The sequence below is a fragment of the Trachurus japonicus genome, chromosome 17 (genome assembly GCF_045865225.1).
Source record: "Trachurus japonicus isolate A0001 chromosome 17, Traja_1.0".
Lineage (NCBI taxonomy): Eukaryota > Metazoa > Chordata > Actinopteri > Carangiformes > Carangidae > Trachurus > Trachurus japonicus.
Genome location: NC_140923.1, coordinates 4,071,942 through 4,082,527, shown reverse-complemented (window position 1 = coordinate 4,082,527; position 10,586 = coordinate 4,071,942). Strand labels below are relative to the sequence as shown.

At 42.4% G+C, this 10,586-nt stretch overlaps 1 protein-coding gene across 1 annotated transcript; it reads right to left on the bottom strand.

Moving 5' to 3' along the window:
• Nucleotides 1-1,783: 1,783 nt before the first annotated feature.
• LOC146969810 (uncharacterized) lies at nt 1,784-6,621 on the bottom strand. The gene is made up of 5 exons (XM_085805371.1): nt 6,562-6,621; nt 5,436-5,886; nt 5,278-5,358; nt 4,197-4,277; nt 1,784-3,501 (listed from the first exon to the last, which is right to left on the bottom strand). Exons 1-5 carry the CDS (start codon nt 6,586-6,588, stop codon nt 2,582-2,584), a joined length of 1,560 nt encoding a protein of 519 aa, XP_085661497.1. The 5' UTR covers nt 6,589-6,621; the 3' UTR covers nt 1,784-2,581.
• Between the last annotated feature and the right edge of the window lie 3,965 nt (nt 6,622-10,586).

The window sequence follows — 10,586 nt, the reverse complement described above, 5'->3', positions numbered from 1 at the left end:
TCAGATTTACTGTAGAAACGTTTTTTGTTTTTAGACGGCTGCATGTTATTTGGCTTTTAATGGAGACGAGACGCTCTGTGAGACTGTGCAGTGTGAACACCTGTGACAATAAAAGCTGTTTGATCCACTCGTGCTTGAGACTGTGTCTTGGTGTAGGGCTGTAGAGTGATGCACAGAGGGTTTATGGGGCATTTTTACAAAAAAACTATATAAACTTATGTGTTTAAAGAGGAACTCTGTAGGTTTTTTACCTGAACTCTGCTACATTTTTCTCACCAGCTTCGTTGGAAACAAATGCACATGGAGGAGAGGAGGGTTAGAGACACCAGACCTGGAGAGTTCAGATTTAAATTATATTAATACAGTATTTTATCAGATAACTGAAACAGCAAAAAACAGAACTTTTGTCTGGGACTGTGACCTGTGATCTTGAGTTAAAAATGGCGATGGATCGTGTTGCCCATGTGACTGAATAGTTTGCAACTCTATGACACAGGGGAATAAGATGCATTAGACACACTGGTACACACACAGTAAGAGACATTTATTGTTGGTCTGGTTATGCACACGAGATTTGATGATAAGGAAATATAGAGTTTCACCAAAGTTTCCATTATGGTCTTTATTTCTGTCAATCTGAGGATCTTTGGAGCCTTAAACTGTGTCAGGGGCCCAGAACACATGAATAGTCTCTGGATAGCCCTGGAAACAGGAGAAAGCTGACTTTTTTTTTTTTTTTTTTTTTAAATTTCAGACCAAACCGACAATGCACAGATCACAGTAAACTGAGGCACTTAAGAACTGAAAACACTTCCCTGCTCTACCTTTCCTTCATCCTCCATCACCCTCTGTATCGTCTGTACCACAGGTCAAGAATCCCCTGAAGGTTTCCTCTGGTATTCAGAATCACAACTCTCCTTTTTTTAGTTTAGCACAATAAGTTTTAGGTCATGGGACTCATCAGTTTTTATTGATCTTGTTATGTTTTAATAATCAAATTATCAAAAATGCACAAATAAATTGGATTCATCAAAAAACATAAATAAAAATAATTCATATGAACTCTTAAAATCTGTTTTTTTTTAATTATAAAGAGGTGAAATTCTTTCAGTTTCCATTATCTCTGGAAAAAATATGTGCTCTTTCAAGAAAATATGGTGTTTTTGTCGTTACTCAAATTTTAAATTGGACCTTCGAGACATTGAACCCTTTGTTCTCTGCCCAGGCCTACCTGTACACCTCGTGTCCTCCACAGCATTACGTCCTACCTCACCTGCTCCCTCTCCATTTAAACCTCGTCAACAATCCTTGTTTACTCGATTCACATTCTTACATCAGGCCAACTTACAGTGTTATCTTTCACAAGTCTTCCACCTCGGGTTGCCACCTGAGGTTGCACTTCCATCATCACATAGAAGACCGTGGACATAACTCATCTGCTAGAAAAGGCCTCAAAGCAGTGCAATGATGCTAAGAAGATAAAATCTTTCGGTCTGCACCTATCGAAGTCAAACACTTGATTCCAAATTAAAGTTTACAATCATATATCACGTATCCTCAGCATCTTGCAACTGTAAGGCTGGTTCTAGCAGAGCTAATTTAAACATTAGTCAAACTGACACCCCATCCAGGATGTGACAGAAGCTAAATATTTATATGTTAGATCATTCATCCACACAGCAAATAGCAGAAAGTTTACATGCCAGATGTTGGCCAAACTCTACTTCAGACACTGTTGCTTTTCTCTGAAATAAAATGACTAAAATAAAATGTCAGAAGACTCATGTAGAAGCAGCCGCTTTGGGTTAGGGTTGCAATTTAATAGTTTTTTTATGCATCATCCAACATTAGAGAAGGCAAAATGATAAACGCTCTAAAACTAGCCCGCAGCAAGCTGAGCTCAAGGATAAAAATAAATTTACTCTGAGGAAGTGCTTTTAAAACATTACCCACTACAGCATATCTGAACCTGTGCAGCGTTTGCAGACAATGTAGCAATCTAAACTTTATCGTACCATCAGGATGGTGAATTTATCTCCGTATTTAAAGGGGGGGTATTTTCCCACACAGTTTCTGTATCTTTAATATGTTTCATCATTTATTCTGGCCTGTGGTTTCTACAAGTTGTTTGGTTTCCTGAAATCAGAGTCAAATGGAAGTGTATTGTTTCCTGAGCTTTTTAAGAAAAACATGTTTGTATCTTAAAACTAAAATTAAGCAGGTATGTTGTTTACCCTGTTCACAGTGTAGGTTTTGCCTGTTTGTACGGTTCACTAATTTGCACAAAACATGAAGGAAACATTTTTTTTAATAGTAATTAAAAAGTCATCCATAACAGCAAAAGTTGAACCAATGGTTGTTGATATATCAGTCTGAACCAAAGGAGGGAGTCCATCAACAAAATAACACAGATCATAATGGTCTAGAATGACTTTTTTTCAGTTGTTGTTGCTATTTCAGACCATTCAGATTTTCTCAAATACCCCTCCTTTAAAAGTTACAGTCATAAATACACAAAATGTTTGATTGGAGGCAAGTGCTTCATCTATATCTTTTCGATTGACTGACTGATGGAAGCCGACTACGGCATAGGAGTAGGGTTGCCTGGAGGGCCATCCCAGCCGAAGTCTCCTCTCTGATACATCTTCATATGCATATGATGATGTCGGCCCAGGGGAAATTCGCAGGAGTCGGGGTACAGCAGGTACCCAGAGAACGTACTGCTTCTCTCATTGTTGATGAAAATGCCATTGTTGTCAACATTCTTCACCTGCAGCCATACCTGGTCTCCCATAGTGAGGTGGAGGACAATAGACTGGCTGGCAATGGATTTGTCCTGTCCTTCTGTTGTTCTGACTACAGGATAAAGGTTGAGGTAAATGCCAACTTTAAGGGGCTTGTAGGCAACTGACAGGAAGTAGGAAAAGACATAGGTGCCATTGACGGGGGCTGTGTAGATTCCATTTGGATTGAAGTGCCCTTGCATGTTGGTAAGGACAAGTCTGAAAGGAATGGGCATGTCTTTTTCGGGAAATGACTCATTCATTTGTGCGCTGAACGCTGACTGGATAGCTGGGGAGCAGGGACCAGGTGGACCAATGGGACCAATCATGCCCTCAGTGCCTTTTAGCCCAGTGGAGCCCTGCACTCCTTGGACACCAGTGTCACCTTTGTTACCTTTAGCCCCCTTCTGTCCTGGTCTTCCCTCAGCGCCATCCATCCCGTCGGTGCACTCACATACCCCCTGCTCACCTTGATCACCCTTATCACCGTTCATCCCGGGGACACCAGATCTACCCATGTCACCTTTGTTGCCCTTTGAACCATTGGACCCCGCATCTCCCTTTACCCCAGGCAAGCCGCGAGCTCCAGCTGGTCCGGCGAGGCCTTGTACACCTGGTGGACCCTGGACGCTGTCACAGGAGGCTGGGCATGTGCCGGTTTCTCCCTGGGGACCTTGTGTACCTTGGGGCCCAATCATTCCTCTGTCCCCTTTCTCCCCTGCAAACACAGAAACACAAGAGTGAAGTATGAAACCCCTGAGCGTCTTAACTCCTTCCACTTTGTTGGCCCTGATTGCCAGCATCTTTCATTAATGTGAAACTAACTGTCGATTGCTGATGATTACATGAACTTACCAAATGGTTTAGGTGTAGTCCAGTGTTGCTTCATTTCTGTGGCATCTATTTTTCAGCTCAGAACCTTCAGATCAGTTTCATTACAATCAGTGTCTGCTGTTACAAACACTGATGCTGTATAAGAGCTAAAAGCTTCAATGAGTGTGTGGAGTATAGCTGAGGGGTTTTTTTGGAATGTGTGACGAAACTGTTGATGGGTGAAGCCTCATTTCTCACCTGTACCATATGATGACTTTTGGTGATGCTTCAAATTATTGAGCGCCATTTGATTATTTATGTAAGATTTTGGAGAGTTTCAGTGCATTGTCTTAGTTTAAGCTGATTGACATTTCTCACAGTTGTATATAAAAGTTTGGTGACCCCTAAGTCTTACTTCTTCTAATTATTGGATGGGGAGAGAAATCATCTTAGTCCCCAGTCAAGTAGTTGGCCATGATAAAGATTTTTCCCTGACTTTAACCACATACCAATGCCTAAACTATAACTATATTGGATCATTGCCATCCATATAAGGCTTTGTTTGTACATAATGATCTTTATGTAGTGATGTCAGCAAACCTTTCATGCCTCGCTCGCCCTTCATCCCAGGGTCGCCCATGGGGCCGACCATCCCTTCCATTCCCATGTCTCCCTTCTGACCTAGAACAGACAGACAGACAGACAAATGTATTAAGACACTGCACATTAATGTTTCTTTGAGTGAAAGGTCAAAACTAACATGTCAAATACATTTATCAGTTTTGATGATGCCTTTGGGGGTGTGCCAATGGATGGCAGCAGAACGAGACAAACTGGTGTTGGAAGTTTGGTTTTCAGCAAAACAAAAGATAAACATCCCTTGTGGATCAGTTACGTTGAGATGAATGGGCTGATTGCAAACACACAGATTGCAACAACTTTCATTGTCAGAGTTCAACACTGATTATTGTTTTATCCAGTGTCCGACAAGATGGATAAAATCAGTTACTCTGGAGTTTTTGGAAGGTGTATTTTACTTTGAAGGGAGGGTGCTGGGCTAAGAGTCTCCTTCTCCTTCTGTAAACATATCCTGCACCACTCTGTTGTTACTTAAGAATTGCAAGATGTTCCTGGTGTTTAGCCACAGGATCGGCAGTGAAGGGTCTTCTGCATGCACAGAGATGCGGTTAGTTTTGAGCCTGAGAGTGTGGTCTTTCTGATAATGACCCTGATGTGCTGGTCCAGCTGAGATCATTCTGGACCAGCATGTCCCCTCCAGTGCTCTGCAGCTCTCTTCTTTGTTTGCCAATACTTTTTTAATATCAGATTTGAGATCAAACCATTTGTTCTTTACTTCCTCAGTAGTGCACTCTTCCCATGTACCTTTATTTTCGTTTTTCACATTTGAACTTTCTTTCTCACTTCACCTTCTCTGCTCAGTGCCAATGGGTTCTGTGTGCACACGCCCTGCAGTCTCATTGCTTTTACGGGCTTGATGAGGCATTTACCTAAACTAATCCTATGATAATTAGGATCACCTGGCACATGTGCATGAATCTGATGTTGTGATGATGTTTCTTAAGAACAACTTAAGAATGAATTTAAGAAAAGATATTGGAGAATGAGGTCCAGTGTTAGATCTGAGGTTTTATCTTCATCAGTGCAGTGACGAGTAACTCACCCTTAATCCCCTGAGGGCCCATGGATCCTGGTCGACCTTTGAACCCCATCCTTCCTCTTCTCCCAGGACTCCCAGGTGCACCTGATTAAAGACCACAGTTTGGTCAGTTCATTTTGCATTTTAGCATTTCAGCTGGTGATTTAAAGTGGTCTACATGCCTATAGGACCCCGGTCTCCCTTGTCTCCTTTGGGTCCCATGGTGCCTTTACAGCGGGAACAGATGCAGAAAAATGGAATCTGGTCCATAGGTGGTGGGACGGCTGCGTTCAACAGTAAGTCACAGATTGCTGTGTCAGGCATGGGGAGCACCATCGAATCCGGTTCTGGCCCCATCCGGGGCTGGTGGGGGCCACCTGTCATGTTGCCAATGGGTGGCCATGGTTGTTCAGGGGGGATTGGCAGGGGGCCACTGCGAGAGACAGGCGACCAGTGAGATGATTCCTCTGATGACTCAGAAGGGCCTTTCTCATCTGATCCAGGCCAGTGGTAGGTGTTGGGGTCTGAGGCGGAGCCATACTCCTCACTGGACTCCATCTTAGCAGGGTTTCGTCGCAGCATGGCTGAGCACATGCAGGTCAGGACGAGGAGTCCCAACAGCCTTGACAACATCTGGAGGAAGAGTAGGATGATTTAAAGAGCCCAGGGCAAGGGGGTAAGATCATTACAATGGGAATGTCCTTCAACATCAAGTCATTTTTAAACTAAGATATGTGAAGCTATTCCCAACAGAAATATGTTTTTCTCCAGAGTAAAATACCCTCACAAATCATTAATCGAAACGCAATCCCTCTTGTTTTTCTTGTGCATGTAAATACAGATTCACCCTCCTCGAGCCCAGAAGTAGAACGAAATGCTACTGCAGCTACTTTATGAATATGAGTAACTATAATCCCCAAAGGGAAATTCAGCCTTAGCTCCCTGATTGTCACAAATCAATTCAACCTACATGAGTGTAGGTGATGAAGTTGCTGGACTGCTTCTACAGACTTTGTGACATGGGCAAGTCAGGAGTAATAGAGATCAAGAGCCAGAGCAAATGCATCATCTATGAATGTAAGATCTACCCCTTCATATGATCCAGACTAAGATTTAAAAACAGCATGAACAATAACTCTTTTTCAGGAGGTTTGGATTGACAATATGTCTTAACATCTCAATAGAAAAAAAGTTTTTAAACATTTTGTTGACTTTGTTTTTTATATCCTGAATTAAAAAAACTAATCTACTTTATATTCCATCTGCTGCAAAACAAGATCCTCAGAAGCGTTATAGAAAAAAACTCACCGCTCCGTCCGAGTTGCACAGCATCATCTGGAGTGGGATTTGTGTGAAGATGAGGAGGCTTTGATCCATTTATAAGCCTCGCCCAAAAAAAAAAAAACTTCCTTTAGAGTTCGTCTCACCTGCCGGGCCAGTAGACAAAAGCTGAGGACCAGGGGAAGGGAGGGGAAGTGCGTCTTCATTGTCCTGCTGAAGAAGAACTGGGCCTTACGCGTCCGACGTGACCTTCTTCACCATGAAACAGCAAAAATATATTCAGAGCAGAAAGAAGAGACACCGCTCTATTTATCTTGCCATCATTCTCCACCCTCCTTTTCCTGTCACCCTTCTCCGTTAAGACCTGTGGAGTTTTCTGCCTGATGCAGAGCTTCGTTTATGTCAATCTGGTTTTTCAGAGTACGGGATTTTGCATCAGTGCAGAGTAGATTCTCACTCCCGCAGACATGTTTTCTCTTTATAATGAAGTCAACAGCACTGTTTCTTTTTAACACATCTTGTTTAAGTAGTTAATTCATGTCATGTTTATTATAATCTTCCACCTCTGCTGCAGCAAGCCAACACTTATCTGGGAGTAAATCCAGTGATCATTTAGGCAAAAAAATTTGCCCCTAAAAGAAAGATTGTCTTGTTCCCCTTTTTGTAGTTTGCAAAAATGCGAACAATTCAACATTCAAAATCTTGACTCTTACAGCAAAATACAGACTATATGCTTACTGTAGCATGTGCTGCTTTGATTCATTCAGCAGTCATAAATTCAATATATAATCACAATTCAAGACATGTCCACCTCCAGTTCTAGTGTTTGAGGAGACCTCTCTTGTTCTGTCTTATTGACATCAGCCTCCACAACAGGTGTGTGTGTGTGTTGGAAACAGATTGAAAGAACAGGAAACAAAAATTATTTCTTTGTGTGTGTCACTCTGTAAACAAGCAGCTCAGTTGGTAGAAGAATCGGCTCAACAATACAGTAATCTAATCCTTCACAATGAGCAGCCTACTTTTATTTTCTAGTGTTCATTCTGTAACAGCACCTCCTGGGATTATCTGGATACAAAACTAACTATAAACATGTGAGCAAAACTGCACACACACACTACAAGACTTCTCAGCTGAAATTTTAAACTGGACTCTTACAGAAAGCAGTCTATCATGATACTCGTCCTCCTGATCCCTGCAAACACAACATTCACAATTCCACTCTTGTAGTCTCCTCTCCTCTCTGCTTTTGCCAATTCTTTTGGTGTCCATGTGCAATTAGAAGGCATTGGTACAAAGAGTTTATTCAATCCCAATTCATGGATGTCAGCACGTCTGACTGTAGAAAAAAGTTCCAACAAGTTATTTCCTGTAAGACCACTCGTTGGTGTTCAAGTTGGCAAATCAATTAATCATCCATTCAAGTCCAATGTGAGGGATTTTAGATTTCAGCCAAACAAGACATTTGAAGACGTCACTTGACTCTGAGATGATTATTTGCCAAAGCCCTAAGGTGGAGCTCATCTAATCACCATAAACTACAATTATTCTAAAATTAAATGACAATAGTTTAACTGTTGAGTTAATGGCTCATAGGCAAGAATAGATTGAGAGTTGTTATTTTAGTCTTTGTGGTTTTCTGAATTGTTTGTTGAGGGAGGTACATTGTCTGCATCAGGATATTATACTTGGCTCCCACCCGCCCTGCAAACATAGATTTTCATCTATAGAAAGTTTATGGAAGTCAAGGGGACGAACAGGAACCTGGTCTTAACACAAAGCAGCAGGCAGCAGGCCAGGTGTCAGACCAGCTTAGCATCATAAGAGAGTGTTGTTTGGGAAGACCACGCCTTCCCTCACCACCCTCCAAATCGCTCTTAGTCACCCCATCGCAGAGTCGCCTGTGGAACTAGAGACTGGTCCTTTATGTCTGCAGGCCAGAAAAATCAAAACAGCCGAGGACACAAAAGTAAATTGAGCCAAGGGAACAAGGTTGAGCCACAAAAGAAGACAAGCAGATGAATGGCTAACCTTAATAAGTGTCCTGGTTTCCACAGCCAGTGGCGCTCAGCGACACCCTGGAGGCCCGCCTTGGTTTCACACCTGTACCTGCTCCATCACTGTGAGTTCACAGCAGAACAACAAGACCTGCATTACTGGTCGAAGGGTTGTCCCATTCACTAAGGGGCAGCCTCAGGTGAACCACATCCACACAAAAAACTGTCATCTCTGTTACCGGAGGCGTAGAAGTTACATTTTAGAAGATCATGTGGCAAAGATAAATACAAAGCACCATATAAAGAACCCTGTAATAACACTGGGCTCTTCACTTGACATGACTGGTGGTGGTCTAGTGTTTTTGATACTCGAGATCGGTCTGGTTTCAATCTCACCCCCCTCAAAGTCTTGGTCTTGGCTCAGTCTCGGGTTAGGTTAGATCTTGAATACAACACTAACTGAATCTCAACAGATCCATCAACTGCCCATTTCCTGTTCCACCCCATCCCAAACATTGGCCTGAAAGTCGCCATTTGAAGACAATATACTGGGACAAACAGGGACTCAAAACACAGCTGTTTTATATTAAAGCAGAAGTAAGTGGTCCGGTCGTTTTCGCTAATGCTGCGTTCCAGGCAGGCTTTTGAAATCGTAAATTACAGCTTCAAGTCACAACTTACGACTTTGTAGCGTTCCAGGCAACCCACTCGTGTTTTTCCGACCTGTTTTACCGGTGAAAGTCACTATAACGGCCACTCGTAACTTCCGACCGGTGAACTCGTACCAGATCGAACTGGTACCACTTCACGGTCGGAAAAATACGAGTTTCCTTGAACGCACCATAACAGTCCTCGTCGCTACGTCGCCACATTCACGGCGTTCCTTGGCTGCACACACAGCCCTGCATGCCGTTCTCTCTCCTCATTGGATAAAAACTGTAGGATACGATAAATGTTTTCTCCTCGGCTCAGAGCAGAGCAGAGTGACTGACAGACCCGTGTTTCAGTCCAAACACTCTATGTAAGTGATTGCTGTCGGAAGATATAACTATTTAAGACTTATATTAACACAAATATATCACTTACTTCTGCTTTAATGCTCAAAGTGAATCAAGAAAACATTTGCGACATCGTAACACCACCACCATCAGTTTAGACTATTGACACAAGTCTTGACCCCTTGGTTTCACTGATTAAAGTCCTGACCCCTGACCCTGCTTCCCCAGCACAAACCCAAACCCACATCCATCAGACCAGACTGCATCTTCATCTGTCCAGTGTTGATGAACCCATGTTGGACACGTTGGTCACTCTGAAGCTCACCACAGTTTTGAGGATTGGTTATCTAAGTGGCCGTAGCCTTTCTGTCAGGTTTAACCAATCTGACTATTCTCCTCTGATCCCTCTTGTCAGAATGAGGCGTCAGAAGTCAAAGAAAGTCAAGATGCTTGAGTAGTTCAGAATTATACATGCTACTGGTTCTATATAATGGATCTGTCACCCAAAGCCCATTTAACTGGATTCGTCGACCTTAATGGTAACTCTTTTTTACAAATAAACAAACAATCAACGTAAAGATGGATAATATATGTTTGACTTCACTGCATTATTTTTGCCAGATCTCTCCTCTGGGGCTGTTCACGAGGTTTGTACTTTGGGGTTTTTTTCCCATTATTTTTTAAGGAGTTTTTCTTTTTCTGACTTATACAGTAGGCTCCGAGGACACAAAGTGTTTGGTACTGAACAGGTTGTAAACCCCATGAGACACATTCACTGGGCTGTATATATAAAACGAATTGCAGTTGAATAAAATCTAAGTTACAACAGTTTTCTGCTGTGAGTAGGGAGACACGGTGCACCATTGGTCTTCATGTCTGTTGTGAATATTGTGGAGATCCGGGAAATGTCATAAGAACTGCAGCTTTTGTGAAGAGGAGGTCTGATCTTTTGCCGAAGTGAGTGGGTGGAGGTTGTGTTTGTGTGTTGACAGTGTCCAGCTGCAGACTGTGGACTCTCAGTAAACACTGGTAGTTAGTTATTAACTGTAGAAACGGA

Coding starts and splice junctions, on each gene's coding strand:
- LOC146969810 (XM_085805371.1), bottom strand. CDS start 6,588: ATGATGCTGTGCAACTCGGACGGAGCG. Junction 5,359..5,435: donor GGGAGACCGGGGTCCTATAG/GCATGTAGACCA, acceptor GTCTTTAATCAG/GTGCACCTGGGAGTCCTGGG. Junction 4,278..5,277: donor GGGCCCTCAGGGGATTAAGG/GTGAGTTACTCG, acceptor TGTCTGTTCTAG/GTCAGAAGGGAGACATGGGA.